The sequence below is a fragment of the Chenopodium quinoa genome, unplaced genomic scaffold (genome assembly GCF_001683475.1).
Source record: "Chenopodium quinoa cultivar QQ74 unplaced genomic scaffold, ASM168347v1, whole genome shotgun sequence".
Lineage (NCBI taxonomy): Eukaryota > Viridiplantae > Streptophyta > Magnoliopsida > Caryophyllales > Amaranthaceae > Chenopodium > Chenopodium quinoa.
Genome location: NW_018742847.1, coordinates 8,954 through 28,009, shown reverse-complemented (window position 1 = coordinate 28,009; position 19,056 = coordinate 8,954). Strand labels below are relative to the sequence as shown.

Here is a 19,056-nt window from a genome sequence, read left to right as displayed (position 1 = left end):
AATTGGCTTACTCCGCGGTTTGCCACCCTCAGAGTAATGGCCAAGCCGAAAGCCGCAAATAAACAGATCCTTAACGCTCTCAGAAAAAGAGTAGAGGATCAAAAGTCCAAGTGGGTAGAGGAACTTCCGGGAACCCTTCTGGTCACTCCGGACAACCGAGAAGGAGGCAACGGGGCATTCACCTTTTCAGCTGGTGTATGGATCCGAAGCAGTTGCTTCCAGTGGAAGTGGGCTCAGAAAGCCTACGAGTGAATCTCTTCTCAGCCGAGGAAAATGAGCAGCTCATGAAAGAGTCCCTCGACTTCCTTGACGAGATTAGAGATCTAGCCCGAGAAAGGATGGCTGCACACAAGCTCAGAATGAGCAAGTCCTACAAACCGAAGAGTCTATCAACGACCTCTCAGAGTTGGGGATTTAGTTCTGAGGAATGCTGCAGCTGCTTCAAAAAGTCACATTTCATGGCAAACTCTCAGCATCTTGGGAGGGACCTTATGAAATTTATCAAGAGCTTCAGCCCGGTACCTTCAGACTCAAACAAATGGATGGCACCGAGCTGAAAAAACCATTGGAATGCCGATGTGCTCAAAAAAATACTATGTGTAAATCCTTCGGATAGTACAATCTATGTAAGTACACTGATTTTGTTTACAAAAAGGCCATCGAGCCAGTATTCATTCAGATTGCGTGTATTCTTTAAGTCTTTAATGCTTTCTACGGTTTTTTCAAAAATTCAAGGTTTCATTCGGCGCTGTCCGGGGTATTGCATAATGATGCCTTGTACCTCGGCAAGCCGTAAAACCTGCCAAAAAAGGATACAAGCCCGAAGTATTGCATAGTGATGCCTTGTACTTCGGAGAATCTGTTCCTTTGGGCAAAAAAGGCCATAGACTTATCCGAAACATAGCCTAAAAAATAGGAACTGATAAAGCCCCGAAGTATTGCATAGTGATGCCTTGTACTTCGGATGAATCAGTTCCGGGTGGTAGTTGCAACTCTGAAGTATTGCATGATGATGCCTCGTACTTCAGATAAACTGCTGCCCCGGCATGGTGTTTCGGATAGTTGTTCCCTTGGATGAATTGAAGAAAGTGTCACAAGAGTACCATCTCTAGAGTGAAAACTCTCAGGTGGGAAATCAGTACTTTAAAAACAGATGTAGAAAATAAAGCAAAGTGTTCAAAGATCCTCGGCTTAGCCGAGAAAAATTATCAGCCATTCCAGAATTCAGAAGACCTCATCTTCAGATTTCTGGGGGGGCAGAGGGAAATAGAGAAATGGCACAACTGATCTAATACCCTTCAGCTCAGCCGAAGTTTGATACTTATGTCAGTTTTTTCACAAGTTGAAAACATCCGAGTACAAACGGCAAAAAGAAGTCTCAGCAGAAATGATTCTCGCTAGCCGAAGTTCTGCACTTAGCAAATATTTGAAAGATCATTCAAAGAAAGCAGTAAAGTGCGAAGACTGGTAAAGCGAAGAAAAAAAAAAATACACAAGAAAGCTGAGAAAGTGAACTTCTTTGAAATAAAAATGTTGAATTACAAAAATAGTCGGCAGCCGCCCACAAGCGGAAAGTAACAGCTGCCGAAATACGTACAGGCAAAATAAAAATATAATTAAGCTGTTGTACGATAAGGCAAGCTGAAGCAAAAAAAACAAAAGGCAAAAATTCAGAAAAGCGGCAAGTCTAAAGTTGAGCGCATGATGAACCGCAAGATTCTGAAGACGACTGCCCGAGTTCCTATGCTTCAGCCTGAGGATCAGACTGATCAGCTTCATTGGGCCCAATGGTGGTCTCAGCTCCAGCAGCAGAAGAAGCAGGCTTTGCACTCTGCCGAGCCTCCCTTTCCCTCTGCTCAGCCTCCAACTCCATCCTCTCAGCTTCTTCCTCGGCTTCCTCAGCCTTAAGGATTTCAGCTTCGATTGGAGTGGCATACTTCATGTGAGGGTCTTCGGGATCTTGGACCCATTCAGCACATTTGGACCAGTCCAGCTTCGGCTCAGCATGAAGGCAGACCCTTCGGCACACTCTGAACCCGTTTCTAAAACCCATTTCATACTCTTCTTGGGTATAGATACGGACTTTGAGTAGAGCCTCAGCATCGGCCAACTTCTTCTTCGTCTCCTCCAAGTCTTCCTCGGATCTCTTCAGCTCATCGACGAGCTTGGAGGAGGAGCCTTTCAGCTCGGTAAACTCTTGCTGAACCTGGGAAGCCTCGGCCTGAACTTGGACCATTTCTTCCTTCTTGGCAGTGAGCTGATCCTCAGCCTCTTGTAGCTTAGCTCTTTGAGCTTCAGCAGCAGCAGCAGCCCTTGAGAGTTGGACATCCCTAGCTTGGAGCATCTCTTCAGCAGCCATTCTGCTGGCTTCAAGAGATTCTAGCTGATGCTGCACCTCAGCCTGTGCAGCAGCTCCTTGGATTCGGCTCTCGATAGCAGCCTTGAACTTGGAGATGTCCACCCCCAGGTGCTCTTGGAGGAATTTTTCCCCTTCCATCAGTGGGGGAAAAACCTCCATCTCCATAGCATCACAGAAGGTTTTCAGAGCTTCGGCAGCTTTTTTACCGTACTCCTCAACCTCCTGCTGCTTCTCTTCAGCTGCTGCCTGCTTCAGCTTAGCAAGCTTTAGCTCTTCCTCGGCTACCCTTTGATCGTGCTCGGCAGCGTCCACCCTATCTTGTAGGGAATCTATCAGCTCTACAGTGAGAGTCTGATTGTGCACGAACTGAAAACAGGGGCACAAGTTAAAAAAGTAAAAAAATAATAGCTGAAAGGTTGAGTTCAGAAAGAAATCAAGGCAAGGAAAATTACCTGCATCATCAGCAGTTGGTTAGACCTGGCTGGGTCAGGAACTGATCTACTGGATTCGCCCATCCCAGCAGTGGCCTTCAGCGACCAGATCCTTGCCCTGTCTACTTCGGACATGCCAGCAAAATTGCCGAAGTAGGCTGCAGCTCCTTCTCGGTTTTGACCCCATATGAGGTCCCAGATGTGATCTGGGATTGGAATTCGGGGGGCCGAGAAACCCATTTCTCCAGAATGCAGAGTCTGGAAAGAAGGGAAGGACGACGATGGAGCTTGATTAGCTTTGGTTGTCTCAGCATCGTCCTTCTCAGAGGAGTCAAGTACTATGACCTCCTCTTCTTCAGGGGTGAGGACGAAAGCCTCAAACCTCTCTTGCGATATCTGCCGTGAAGCCTTCAGCACTTGACATCACGGCATCTTTATTTCCGTGCTCAGCAGCACTCTCCTTGATTTCTTCTTGGACCCCTCCCTTAGGTCCGGGAGTTCTCTGATCCACCTCCATCTCAGGAGGTGGTGGAGGGGTCTTTTGAGGAGATTGGGGTGTTGGCTGGGGAACCCTCGGCGATCCATTGCCTTCCTCAGGTTCCCTTATTGCGACGCCGATGGTCATCGGCCTCTGCTGAAAATCATGAGGGCCGATGATGGCCATCCTTCGGCGCCTTTTTCAGAAGGGGCTGCTCGTCCATATCTGAGTCTGAAGACTCTTGTATTTGATCTTCGGGACGAACAGGAGCTTTGCCTTCTCTGTGTCTGTTACTCTCTTCAGACTGTAACAGACAGGGGGGAAGAAGAGTGTGAGTAAAAAAAAAAAAAAAAAAGAAAGAAAAAAGTTGTCTAAAAACTCACCGAGGTCTTCAGCAAAGCCTCGTCTTCTTCAGCTGCTCTAGCTGCAGCTTCGGCTTCAGCAGCTCTGGAGACCCTTCTCCTCCTTCACAAGCTTCAATAAACCCGTGCAACCTCTTCGGCTGTACGGGCAGCTTCAGCTTCTTCTTCCAGCAGCTGAAACAAGGGATCCCTCTTCTTCCACCAAGGCTTCTGCCTCTGATACAGAGCAACAGCCTCAATTTGGAAGTGGGAAGAGTCTAGGTGAACCTCTCGGCGCCTTGGTTCAGTGATAGGGGGAGCCCGATCAGTTACGACTCGTTCTCGGTTGACGCCAAGGCGAGCGTAATCAATGCCGATGTTGGTCTCGTCCCGTTCTGAAAAAGAAAAGGGGAGAAGTCAATTCAGTTAGTTCGGCACATCACAAGAAAGCAAAATGAAAGAAGAAAAGAGATAATTAAAAGGCCTCGCCCCAGCCGAAGAAGATTACCATCCCTAAACTTTCGGCTGAGGCCGACAGCTGCCAGCATATTCTCTTGGAAAACATAGTGCGTATCGGGGAGCCAAGTCTCCGGGATATGCTGCATTCGGCCGCTGCCTCCCCGGTTCGGCAGCTTGCGAAGATGTTCTGCTGATTAAGGTTCGGGTCTGGCCCACTATCTTCGGGAGGACCTAAACTTCCCATATCAGGATCCGGCTCGGCAAGATACCGGGGAGCGCTGAAAACATAAGGATGGCTCGGCTCCGTGGGCGCCCTAACCCAAATCCATTGACCTCTCCAGTCCTTGTCTGAAGAGTCGTTCGGCCACATGGTTAGGAACGGGGGCCGAGACTCAATCCGATACCACCCAGAACCATGGCTTCCGTGCCCACTCTGAAATATTTGGCACTAGCCGATGGAGCTTTCTGAAGCAGTGCAGGTTCGGCACGTATCTGAAGAATTTGCAGACCCATAAGTACGTCATTACCCTTCGGATGCTGGTGGGGGTCAGCTGGCACAGGGAAATGTTGTAATGGATCAGCAAGTCTCGGACGAATACGTCCAAAGGGAACCTCAGCCCATACTGAAGCTGTCTCGTGTACACCCCCACATACCCGGGGGTGGACGATGGATTCTATCGGATGCTGAGGGCATTCGGCACCAATATCCATCAGCTTCAAAAATGCCGTAGTGCAACTCAATTTGCTCAGCAAATCGATATTGATCGGCGTTCTCTACCCACCATGAGTAGGGACGGTTCTTTATCATGGCCGAAGCTACTTCGGCATCCTCCCACTCTGAAAACCCTGGAGGATATCCCAAAAGGACAGCGGGAACTTCATCATCCCGTCCTGAAGCTCTCACCCCCTCAGCCCTCTGAGGAGGAGCCGAAGAAAATGGGAGTCGCCCTAACCCCTTCAGCAGGGTCAGACTCTGTCCTTCGTCCATTCCAGGTCCCAATCCTGACCCTGGGATCGGGGATTAGCCTTGCTCTTCTTGGAGCACGGGCTCCACCTCTAACTCCCCTCACCATTGACGAATTTCGAAGGAAAAAGTCGAAAAAGGGGAAAGAGTGCAAAGTCGAAGAAAGATGAAATAAAATCAAAGGAATTTACCTTGATCTGAAGCAAAGGCCGCCGATTTACGAATTGGTAGTGACAAGTCTCAGCTTCTAAGCTTAATGCTCGGGGAATTTGCGAAGTTTTGATGCGGGCTCTTGAGCGTTCTTGAGAATTCTGGTTTGTGTTGATGAGTGAGTGGGGAGAGAAGACGCGCCTCTATTTATATCTCCAGAAATGGGAATTCAAGGAGTCTGCGTTTCAATTTCTCTCAAGCACCCCACTAAGTAACCGTTAAACACACGACCTTGCAGTTAAATCGCCCCCTACCCATCCAACTTCCGCAATTATCCACATTAACTGTTGTTATCTCATTAATCATGGGTTAATTACGGTTTAAATTCACATTTTTGGATCAACAAATCATTCACTTCCCTCCTTTTCTGATTAAATCAAACCCGACCCGTCATCCTTCCAAATCGGGTCTGGGGGGCAAGTTGTTTGGGTCCAATTTAGTCCAATTGGGCCTGGTCACTGAATGATCCAATTAAAAGCCCAAGGCAAAGGTTCAACTCTCCAAATATGCTAAAGTCAAAAATCAACATCCTCAAAGCCATGTCAAGGTCAGTCAACGGCCCAATCAGCTTGGCCCAGCCCAACTGATTTCCGGGCCCAATCCGCCTCCTTCATTAGCCAAGGTATAAAAGCCAACAATTTGGTCAATTCTTGGTAAGACAAAGACAAAGACAAAGACAATAAAGCCTCAAGCAACTAAACTCTTGCACAGCTTTCTCTCTCTAATATACTGACTTAAGCATCGGAGGGGCCTTCCTCGGCGTCCCCCCGAGGCTAGTTTACGTGTATTTGTTGTGCAGGAAACCCTCGGCTCCGGCGTCGTTCGGACCGAGACCAAGTTCCCTCAAGATAAAAGGATCTTCCGAGATTCGATTGTTTTCATCCGAAACATGTATAATAGTGAAAAAAAAAAGCAGATTGTAAAAATTTTCGAAAACCAACCGATGATTTTACAAAGGTCATCTAAAAAATGATGATTACCATAATTAAAGTAAGTGGCGTAATGTGATTGGCTTCTATTTTACATGTCATCATTCAATTTGATTTACCAGTAATTATATAATTAAGTGTAATGTAATGGTATATATGTATGTATATCTTGATGCCAACAGATGGATAAAAACAACAATCTTAGGAGACGCAATCAAACACATGAAACAACTTAAAGAAAAAGTGAAAGAACTTGAAGTGGCTGCTGCTCAACATAACACTGCAAAGTCTATGGTGATGGTTAAGAAATATAAATTGCCAATGAATAATGATGACAACGGCAACGATGATGACAATGGTTCTTCCTCAGTTCCTCTATTCTTGTCGACGACATTATTAGTGCTAGCGGTCGTGGCAGTGGTGGCAATGATGGTAGTGACAACAATAATGAAGATAATCTTTATAAGAATTCACCTCTAGAAATCGAAGTTAAAATATCAGATAATACCCTTCTCTTAAAAGTTTACTGTGAAAAACGTAAAGGGATTATATCCAAGTTGATTGCAGTAGTGGTCAGGCATGACTTGAGCATTACTAATTGCGGTGTCATACCATTTGAAAACTTGACCCTAGACATTACCATTGTTGCACAGGTAATTCATTCCTCTATCTTATCTTACCACCGGCCTGATTTTTTCTTTCTAGTTGCTATGTTATACGAAGTACTACGTAAATGAATTGATACAAGTTAAATCAGCATGGATGCATATGAGTAAAAGAGGGAGCCCCAATTCATCTTCATGATAAACGAAAAAACATTTATCTAGTGACAATTGTGTAATTAAATCAACTTAAAATCCCAATAAGCATGACATTTCTGTAAATAAATCAATATTAGTGGGTTCACCTTTGCTAAAAGTTATTTATTTATTTATAGAAATGCCAATAGATAAATTTTTTTTTTTATTTTTTTATTATCATGAAGATAAACATGTATTTTCTCATGAGTAAAATGTAAACCAAACAAGTCGTGCATAAATTGTTAAAATCATTTGCACCATTACCTTTCTTGTTTTTTTATTTTATTATTTTTTTATTTTGTTTTTTTTTATATTTTTTTATTTACTTAATATACGTTAAAAAAAGTTAAGTCTAAAGTTAATTAGGTAATTATGTATGGTACGGAGTAGATTTTATACTTAGCGTGAATTGAATTTTTCCACTTATGACTTATGCTACATAATAATAAAGCTTTGTTTGATTTATGCAGATGGAAGAGGGCTTTAAGAACAATGTGAAAGGTTTGGTCAGAAGTCTTCGCTCTGCCCTAGGGTTGATTGCATCAGAATGAAGATCGTGATTCATAGCTTAACACTTATTCGTCTATTAAGGGTTTGTTATGTTGAATAAAGGAATTGCAAATTCCTTGGAAATTTGATTTCCCATGAAATTAAACTTCTTAGGAAATTCTAAAAAAGTGTTTGGTTAACTAAGGGAAGTGGAAATTCCCATGGGAAGTTCCAATCACTTAGGTCCCCCTAGGTAATTTACTTCCTCCATTTTGTGGGAAGTGGGAATTCATGAGAATTTCTACTTTCCATGAGTTTTTCAACCAAACAACTCCAAATAATTTCAATTCCTAGGAATTTCAACTTTTCATGTTTTTATTTGTCAATTAAACAACATCTAAGTATTCAAGGATGGGCCTACATACCCAGGTCATGGCCTGCCTTAAAGCCCATTTGTTACTTCGTATTAAGTTATTGTCTTTGTTAAACAAAAAGTAATTAACTGAGTTGGTTTCATTGATGCCCGAATGGTCGGATCGCCTAGATATCAAGCATCGATGTAGATCATGAATCACAGCTTTAGCACTTGTTCGTCTAAGTATTGCGTTTGAAATAAGACCTAGTAAGAAGTACATATTCATTCTTGTACATATGCACTCCAAGTTATGGACTCTCTTTCCTTGTGTTTGAAATAAACACTGAATATTGCAAATTTGCTAAGGAGCAAAAGACCTAACAGTAAAGAGGTGTAGCATCATATTTGCCCGTGCCATTTTTGTGGAGAAGTGATTTTAATCAATAACATAATAATAAAACAGACATCGGAAATGACTTGTGTCGCTTTCTGGTTTTGTTTTTTTTTCCTCCCAAAGACTTCCTTTTGTTTTTTTGTCAAATTTTCTTAGAATTATATTTAGCATAGTATTGTAATATAACCTTCCTATATAGTAAAGTTAATATTTATAAAGTTTTTTACCAATTGGTTGTTGGTGCAGTGGTGATTGAGACTACATTTGTTAGGGAGAACTCGTGTTCGATCCCCCGCAACAGCAATTGAGAGGGGACTGGAATCTAACCACCCAAAACTGATCCCCGAATCCGGATTAGCCCAAAGGGTGAATCGGTTGGAACACTGGAAAAAAAAAAGTTTTTCTTATAAAGATCTCATAATTCCTAAATTTATTTTCTTATCTTTTTATTTTATTTTATTTATTTTTTATTTTTTTTATATAAAGCCTAATGCATTAATAAATTAACATCTTTGGTATGGGTACAAATTAATTTAAATTAAAGTTTTTTCTTTTAATAAAAATTTTTCTTTTGGCAAGTAAAAATTGTGTATGATTGAATTACCCTCTTCGTTTCGTATTAATCGCAATACTAGGATGTTAACAAAGTTTAAAAAAATTTACATGATGGGGCCTAAAAGAGAATTTTTTATAATATAAAGTATTATTGGTAGGAGAGAGAAAATAATTAAAAAAGTAGCATATATAGGGTTGATAAGAAAGAGAAATCTATTAACTAATACTAAAACAAAACATGCTGACATTATCTTTCTCTAAATTTGTACACATATCGCTTTCTCATAAAAAAAATTCCGCCTAAATGCTTTAATGACATCATCTTTATTTTTTATTTTTTTAAAGCTGAACTACTCGATTTTTATTAATTTGAAAATTGTTTTATGAATTTTAACTAAAAAAATCAAATAAATGCTTCTACAAACTACTATACAAACTGTTAATTGTTGGATAACTAAAAATATAATTTTGATGACATTGGTGCTAATTATATACTATGTATTTTTTTTCTTCTTCAGATTTCATTAATATACATTCCCTAAATAATTTTCTTTTGACTATTTCAATTATTAATTGTAAATAATGTGGTTCATATATATCCTTAAATGAAAATTATTTTTATATCTAATTATAATATTTATATAGAATATAATGCAACAGAACATAAATTACAAGAAAGATTCATTTTAACCGTGCATCGCACAGAAATAATCTAGTTTTCTAATAAAATTCACTCAGTTTGTAAGTTTTTAGCCTTTTTCTTGACTAAAATCTATGTATTGATTATATTCTTTCTATTAATTTTTTTTCGGCAATTTAATTTTTTAAATTAATTTATAAAATATATATTTTCTCTTAATGGATTACTTAAATGATTAATACCTACTTTCTATAATACTAGATGAAAATCCGTGCGATGCACGATTTTTCATACATATATCTCACAGAAAAGATATTTTCCTATATACCCTAAGTTTTTTTTTATTATTATAATTATTTGATTTATTTTACAATTTAATAATTTCAGTAAAAAAAACAAATAATAATTTAATTAAAATGATATTTCCAATTACAAAAGTATAATTTTTTTAATGTAATTTACAATGCGACTTAATTTATCGTTGTTTTGTATTTTAATCCGTTGTTATTAGTTATATGACAATAATATGATATCTTTAAAAAAAATTGTAAATATAATATTTCATTGATTACATATTAGGATAAAATCTTTAATGTGAAAAGATAATAATTTTTTATTTTTAAAATAATTTAAATCCTAAATCATTATTCGTTGCTTTTTACACTTGAAACTAAAACTCTCGAATCTATATATCATTTTGTATATTTTTTGTGATCTCTTGATCTCTAACAAATTATCTGTCTTTTCAATTTTTAGACATAAAATGTTCAAAGAAGGTAAAGTTTTTTTATTGCGTTGTAAGTTTTAAATTTTTTTTATGAAAAAAAATCTTATTAATCGGGTATTTAGATAAAACTATTAATTTTATAAGATAATTTTTATTGTTTTTAATAATTTAAATCCTAATATCCACGGTTTTTTATACATAAAATCTAATAAAAATAATTTTTTGTAATTAGATCATACTGATAATATTTTTGATTACTTTTCTATTGTTTGTTGTTAAGTATAATTTTTTATTAATTTTATGTAATTTATTTCCCTAATAAATATTTTGATAAGAACATTTAAAAATAATAGTTATTAGATGTAATATTTCGATGTAAAAAAATTTGTATTAAAAAAAAATTTCGATAGGATCACCAACTTAATTCACACCCATATCTCTTCCATCTAATAAAAATGGATAAAATAGAACATGTTAGCAAAAATAAAATTTTTATAAAATTAATCTTTATAGTCTTATAAAATAAATTAAAAATATTTACCAGAAAGAGAATAATTGTTGTGAAATTAATCAAAAAATTGTAATTATACAAAATTAAATCTATGCATTGGAATTATTTCATCGTCCCCAATTGCCCAAACAATAATAGTATTTTGGAAAATTGAATCATTATTTTGTTGTCGCTGGCAATGCGTGCGATATTGCTTCTTATTTGTAATGAATGAAAAATATCTAATGGAGTAAACTTTTCCTTCAATCAATTTTGAACGAAATTGTAGAACAAAGTTGACTTTAATTGACACATGAATGTAATCACCCTGTAATTAAATATAAAAAATTAAGTTAATTTTATGACTTAATTAAGCGACCTAAATCACAAAAAATTTGTTTTAATCATAAAATTAATTGATAAAAACTAAAAGATTCATTAAAAGATTTAATAAATGTAAACGATTTATAAGGATATAATACCTCCTCATCCAATAGGATCATCAGGCGAGAAACTCGTACTTAGATATTCCAAAGATTTTTGCTCGAATATAATTCTCTGATTAAATTAGATCTGCATGTAAAAACAAAATTCAGTAAACAAAACATAAACATATAATCATTAAGTATCCCAAATAAACACAATTTAAGCAATAATCACAAATATATATTTAACATGGGTTTTAAAAATTAGGCTAAGAATTACCCAACCATTGATGACCTAATAAAACTGACACAAAATTAATGACACAAAATTTGCTTGGTTTGGTCTTGTATTGATACAAAATTTTGTTGGTGTCATATGATGCGTCAATTTATAATGGTAAATATCACAAATTTTAATTTAATTATAATTAAGGAATAATTTTTATTTCTTACCATAAACACTATTAAAATTTATCTTATAATAGTAGGTATATAAATCCTATATCTAAAGATGATTATTTTAAAAGATAATTTTTAGTTTTTTAAATAAATTTAAATCCTAATAAATCAATATTCTTTGTTTTTACTTACGTGGCAAAATTCTTAAATCTCATTCATCACTTTTATTTAGGTGGCAAACGATTTTTTAATTTCAAAATAAAATAGAAATCTAATTTTTAATTGTCGAAAATATACTTTTGCTTATATGCACGCCGAATGCTCTTCAAAAATGCCTAATTTATTTATATATATTAGATTTTGAAGGCCGACTTTTGGTTTTTCTTATCTAATCTAGGACAGTTTTGTAGTACTATAAAAACGAATTCTACACCATTGATTATCATTATGTAAATTAGGCTGTTGATTTCAGTTGACTAAAAAAAATACCCCAAAAAAGTTCTTTAACTGTTTTCCTTAATCATCGACACAATAAACTACTATTCTCTCCGTCCCATAATACTTGACACAGTTCCTTTTTTCGTTTGTCCCAAAATATTTGACACGTTACTAAATATTGAATGGGTCTATTAATTAAAAAATATTTTCTCACATTTTCTCTTTCCTCACCTACCCCACTCTTACCCCACTTATTGTTTTCTTGTAATATAAAAATACAAAAGAGAATATTTTATACAATAAACAAATGATTTAAATGGAGCTACTTGTAGTTTTTTAAAACTACATGTCTATTTCTACGTCTCAAGTATTATGGGAGTACGAAATAAAGCTTCCATTGATGATTTTTTTTTGCAAAGTACGAATAACAAAACAATCCATTTAACACGAAATCCAACAATTAGTGCAATGGAGAGCAACATCCAAAAGCTCGCCACAAACCTCATCGTATTATAAAGTACATTACAAAGGTTTTACCTCAATCAAAAGGATCAGATGCGCTTTTATCAAAATAGATGACGTAATTGGAGATAATATATATTACTCAAAATTTTATATTCACAAGTGTGGTAATAACAATTGCAATTTTGGTTTCAAAAAAAATAAAAAATAACAATTGCAATTTTAAATAAAATGGCTATTTCAACAACCGTAGTTCACAAATTCACAACCCTACAGAACATGAATTTATTTTTATATTCGTACTCGTGTATTTTAAAAAATTATTACTCCGTATATATACTTTTTCTGAATTATTTTATTCTTTCTCAATTAATTATTATTGTGTGTTAATAATAATCAATAATTTATACGAGCATATGTTTCAGCTGATTAGTCGGATTAAATTTTGTTTTTACATATTATTGTTTAATACAAGTACATTTCATTACGGAATATTGTAATCCAAATTGGACCCCATGCATGTTTACTCCGTTACTACTAATAAATAGGTGCACGTTGTATCTTCGAAATCATACCTAAAAAAAAAATAATAAAATGGAATATTACACCACGTTACTACTACTACTTACCATCCTCATCACCACCATGGCACCATCCAAATCTCAAAAATATTGTTTGGTATATCCAAACTACCTCCAGGACCAAAACCATGGCCTATCATAGACAACATTCTCAAGCTTGGCAACAAACCTCATCGTGCTGTTTCCGAGCTTGCAAAAATTTACGGACCTATAATGAGTCTTAAGTTAGGTAGTAAAACTACAATAGTTATATCATCCCCGGAAATTGCCAAAGAAATGTTCCTTAACCATGACTTAGCCTTTTCTAGTGGGAATTCCCCGGATGTTGCGAGGGCTGAAAACCATGTCAAATTCTCCATGGTTTTTCTCCCGGTATGCCCCAAATGGAGGAAGCCTTCGGAAGGTTGCAACTATGCAATTGCTCACCAATCAACGACTTGACACGAGTCAGGATATATGACACAAGAAGGTGAAAGAGCTAGTTGAGTATGTACAACAATGTTGTGACAAGGGTCTGCCAGTCGATATTGGTATGGCGGGGTTTACTACCTCGCTAAATCTGTTGTCAAACACATTTTTCTCGATGGATTTGGCGAGCCATAGCTCTTCGAAAATCGCAAGAGATTAAGGATCTTGTTTGGCTTCTATTAGATTTGTGTGCTAAGCCTAACGTGTCGGATTTTTTCCCATTAATTAAGCACTTGGATTTGCAAGGAGTGTTTGAAAACAAATAGGGTTTACTTTCAAAAAATTGATGAGAATTTTTGAGGAAATTATTGATGAGAGGTTGAAAGATCCAAAAAATGTTAAGGATGATGTTCTAGGCACCTTACTCAAGCTTGTTGAGAGCAATGAATTGAGCCTTGATGAAGTCAAACATCTACTCGTGGTATGAGATATTACGTACTTGATTTTTAATTTTATTTTTAATCTCAAGTTATAGTGCCTAAAAACTCAACTATATGGGTCAATTTATGGTCGATTGGCCATAATTCAAATGTATGGCCAAATCCTGAATCATTTTCTCCCGAAAGATTTTTGGATAGAGAAATCGATTTTCAAAGGACGTTTTTTTTGACTCGTACCCTTTGGCACAGGAAGACGAATATGTCCTGGATTGCCACTTGCTTATAGGATGACACATCTGATGTTGGCTACTCTTCTTCATTCATTCAATTTGGACTTACTTTGCAAAAAGTCGAACCACTTCTAACTATTCCACTTTCTAAATGATTGTTATTAGTAAATCTTTGAAGTTGGGTGGTTTCACTATACTTCCCTGCTTGTTCAATTAATTGCATTCCAACACCCTTTTTTTTGGACAACTTAAAATTTTGGACAACGTTTTATGCTCTCACCAATGATTGAAGTGAAGGGGTGGAAAGGAATAACATTGAGGAAAATCAAAAGTTTCAATTATGGTCATTCTAGTAATAAAAGGGATCCGCTCAATCTTGGATATGCTGGAGTCTAATAACTAGTTTCGTTTTCTTATTGTTATCTCTTTGAACAAATTTGATATTTTAGTTCTGTTAAGTCTTGTTGTATATCCATAAATAAAATTTAATGTTTCATCAGTTGTTACCTCTACCTCTTCTTAGCTGTAATCATCTACTACTTTTATAAATTTTAAAAATAGAGCATGTTAATAGGCGTTGTTATAATCTGAGCTTCGTTTCATTAATGTCAATATACTTGGCGCTACTTTAAGTTTTGAGATGGAAGTTATCATGAGGCATTGTGGTAAGAGGTGTCAATCAAATAGACATTTGATCCGTACAACACATGAGCTATTGGAAAACTGAATTAAAATAAAAAAATGAATATAACTTTGTAACTAATTCTTTTATCATCCCATATTTTTTTTTAAAGAATAATGAAAATGTAGGGAGAGGAATTGAAAGATTGAATATTAAGCTACACTCATAAAAGATATTAAATCATGAAGAATGTGAAGGGAAAAAAAAAACCATCACTATAAGATTTATATAAAAGAGTGAAGGATAAAGCTATGTTATTAAGAAAGAAAAAAAAAATATATTAAAGGTAAAGGAAGCAAGTGGCCTAATGGACTAATGGTTTGATGAGTTTTCATAACGTAAATGAAAATAATCACACTAATGGTTTGAGTTTCATATAATAGGAATAAATAGATAGATACGTAGTAGATTTTTTTAACTCTTGAGTCTTTTTATTTTATGTGTTTAAAAAGATAGATTATTTAAGATTAGAATCCACAACCTCAAGTTTAAAAGCCAAAATATTATTTTTTCGTTAAAAGAAGAAAAAAAAAAACATTAATAGCTACCATATAATAACATGTTTTTTATTAAAAGTGCTACTAAATAATTAATGATTTTAATTGTGGCATTATCTATGGAGTACTCCGTAATTCGACAACCACTACGTAGTCAACCTTCAAAAAGGGAATGTATTTATTTATTCTTAAATTACTCACTAATACTTAGTACTTAATTCGCTTACTCAATTATAGCGTGTTTAAAACACTACAATAATTTGTACGAGCAGATTTAATCTTTTAGTAGATAAATCGGATTTAATATTTTTTATGATAGCGTGTTTAAAAACAGAGTTACAGATTCGAGTATTGTAATACATAACGAGGCCATGCATCATCCTATTTATTTATTTTATGGTACGATACGAGGAGCCCCTTCTATCACAGGAGGGGTGTTGGGGGGTGAGGATCGAACCCCGGTCACACCGGGGAGAGATGGAGGGACTAACCATCCCTCCACTCCTTTATCCTAGGCCATGCATCATTTCATGCATGCATGTTATTTAACCAATTAAGTAATGGAGTAGCTTTACTCCGTCCTAATAAATAGGAGTACGTTATTGTATCTTCAAAATCATTAAGCCTATCATAAAATGGAATATTACACTACTTTACTACTAGTCTTTACCATTTTCATCATCACCACCATAATCCAATTCTTAAAAATATTGTTTGGTAAGTCCACATTGCCCCCGGGACCAAAACCATGGCCTATCATAGGAAACATTCTCAAGCTTGGCAACAGACCTCATCGTGCTGTCGCTGAGCTTGCAAAAATTTACGGTCCTATAATGTCTCTCAAGCTAGGGAGCATGACTACAATAGTTATATTATCTCCAGAAATAGCCAAAGAAATGTTCCTTAGTATGACTTAGCCTTTTCTATTAAGACTGTGCTAGATGCTTTGAGGGCCGGAAATCATTTCAAATTCTCCATGGTATTTCTCCGGTATGCCCCAAATGGCGGATCCTTCGAAAGGTTGCAACTATCCAATTGTTCACTAATCAAAGACTCGATATGAGTCAGGATATACGGCACAAGAAGGTGAAAGAGCTAGTTGAGTATGTACAACAATGTTGTGACAACGGTCTATCGGTTGATATTGGTAAGACGGGGTTCATTACCTCGCTAAATTTGTTGTCAAACACATTTTTCTCGATGGATTTGGCTAGCCATACTTCTTCGAAATCACAACAGTTTAAGGATCTTGTTTGGCTTTTGTTAGAAGCGTATGCAAAACCTAATGTGTCAGATTTTTTCCCATTAGTTAAAGCACTTGGATTTTGCAAGGAGTGATGAAAACGACTTGAGTTTACATCAAAAGGTTAATGAAGATTTTTGAGGAAATTATTGATGAAAGATTGAAAGATCCAATGGATGTTTAAGGATGATGTTCTAGGCACCCTACTCAAGCTTGTGGAGAACAATGAATTAAGCCTTGATGATGTCAAACATTTACTATTGGTAAGAGAAACTAACTACCTTTTTAAAAGTTATTTATTCAAAGTATTGTGATGAGGCCGGGCAAAATCCCGCCATGAATTGAAAGCCTTTTTTGTTTTTGTTTGTTTTGAGATTTTAGTTTAGTCGCAAGAGTTATGAGTTGGGTCTTTTGTATGAAGATGGATATGTCTTATAACGAGCTAAAAAATTGTCATTAAATTAAAAGTGATAGATGCTAGGGATCAAACAGGATTTGAGTCCATCATAAATGACCTATCATAAAAGAATGAGATTTTTGTTAAGTAATGTATTAAATTGTTTCTCAACAATGTATTGTTTTTGTGCATATATATGATTTGTTTGTAGCGGGAACTGATACAAGCTCTAACTTGTTAGAGTGGATGATGTCTGAAATATTGCGCAACCCAAAAAAGTATCAAAAGGCTCAAATTGAGATAAGACAAACTATTACTTTACGGTGCCTAAGAACTCAACTAATTGGGTCAATTTATGGTCAATTGGCCGTAATTCAAATGCATTGCCAAATCCTGAATTTTTTTCCCTAGAAAGGTTTTTAGATAAAGAACTTAATTTTAAAGGACAATATTTTGAAATCATACCCTTTGGCACAAGAAGGTGAATGTGTCCTAGACTACCACTTGGTTATAGGATGACACATCTAATGTTGGCTACTCTTCTTCATTAGTTCAATTGGAAGTATGGTGATGGAGCAAGTCCTCAAGATATAGACATGGAAGAAAAGTTCGGGCTTACTTTGCAAAAAGTCAAACTATTCAGGCTATTCCACTTTGCAGATAATTGTTCTCTACATCTTAATCAAGATATTATGTGGTTTTACTGTACTTCTTTGTTTCATTTAAACTACTACATGTGTTATTTTGAAATGTTTAATATTAAAAAAAAAAAATAAAAAAAAAACTTATTTAAATAATTTTAAGTGGAGAAAAATTTGAAAAGGAAAGAATGGACTTGTACTATTGAGATATGAAAAGTACAGGGTCCCAAAAGATCAGATCTTGTTGTTCACATCCACACACTTGCCTACCGTTTTATTTACTCCTTATCTTCACGATTCTTCCATTCATCATCTTCATTAATTTATAATTATAAAAACAACGTGATCTAAAAATATGGTAGTTTTCAACTACATGTAATAAAGTCCCTTAAATATTTTTGTCAATATATATGAAACTTTTAGCCGTGTTAGATTGTTACATCACATCTGATCTACGCTAGCAGCTACTCCTAAGCTGCTACATCAATGGAGCAATATTACACCATTACCTTGTTCCTCCTCATCGTCGTAACCACTGTTACCTTCCTAAAAAAATTTGTTTAGTAAATCCAATAAACTTCCTCCGGGACCAACACCGTGGCCTATCATAGGCAACATACTTAAGCTCGGCGACAAACCTCATCATGTTGTCGCCGAGCTATCAAAAATTTATGGTCCCATAATGACCCTAAAGCTAGGGAGCATCACTACGGTAGTGATATCATCCCCGGAAGTAGCCCAAGAAATGTTCCTTAAACATGACTTGGACTTTTCGGGTAGGGCTATTACGGATGCTATGAGAGCAACTAACCATGATCAAGTTTCCATGGTTTTTCTCCCAATTAGCCCAAAATGGCGTAACCTTAGAAAGATTGCAACAATACACTTATTCTCTAGTCATCAACTTGATGCTAGTCAGGATTTACGGCTAAAGAAGGTAAATGAGTTGGTTGAGTATGCGCGACAGTGTAGTGAATCCGGTCTACCAATTGATGTTGGTAGGCCGCTTTTGTTACCACGTTAAATTTGTTGTCCAACACAATTTTCTCAATAGATTTGGCTACCCATGATTCTTCGAATTCACAAGAGTTTAAGGATATTATTTGGACCTTGTTAGAAGAGGCTGCGAGGCCTAACGTTTCGGATTTTTTTCCCGCTTGTTCGGAAACTTGGATTTGCAAGGAGTGTTGAGAAGGGCTACGGATTACGCTAACAAGTTGTTAGGAATTTTTGAGGAGATTATTGATGAAAGGTTGAAAAATCCAAATGATACAAAGGATGATTTCTTAGGTACTTTACTTAAGCTTGTTGATAATAAAGAATTAAGCCTTGATGAATTAAAGCATATGCTCGTGGTAAGTAATACTCCCATTTAATCTAACTTGTATTTTTTTCTTCTATTTATTTTTCAATTACTATGCTTCATGATTAAATTAAAATGGTGAATAAGTGTAAGATCTATTAAAAAAAAAAAAAATCATCGTGTAAAACGGGTACTTATGTTTAAAAACTTTAAAAAACACATCTGAACAAAATCACCCACTTTCATTAGCATTTTCAGAATTCATAGTGTTCCTCCGTTATTTTTTATT

The 19,056-nt window shown here is 36.0% G+C and overlaps 1 protein-coding gene and 2 pseudogenes across 1 annotated transcript; all 3 read left to right on the top strand.

Annotated features, from left to right (window-relative positions):
• The first annotated feature begins 6,318 nt into the window (after positions 1-6,318).
• On the top strand, positions 6,319-7,522 carry LOC110726057 (transcription factor bHLH25-like). The gene is made up of 3 exons (XM_021905523.1): positions 6,319-6,529; positions 6,715-6,824; positions 7,442-7,522. Exons 1-3 carry the CDS (start codon positions 6,319-6,321, stop codon positions 7,520-7,522), a joined length of 402 nt encoding a protein of 133 aa, XP_021761215.1.
• Positions 7,523-11,726: 4,204 nt separating this feature from the next.
• Positions 11,727-13,554, top strand: LOC110726055 (annotated as a pseudogene).
• Positions 13,555-15,818: 2,264 nt separating this feature from the next.
• On the top strand, positions 15,819-17,542 carry LOC110726056 (annotated as a pseudogene).
• The last annotated feature ends 1,514 nt before the right edge of the window (positions 17,543-19,056 follow it).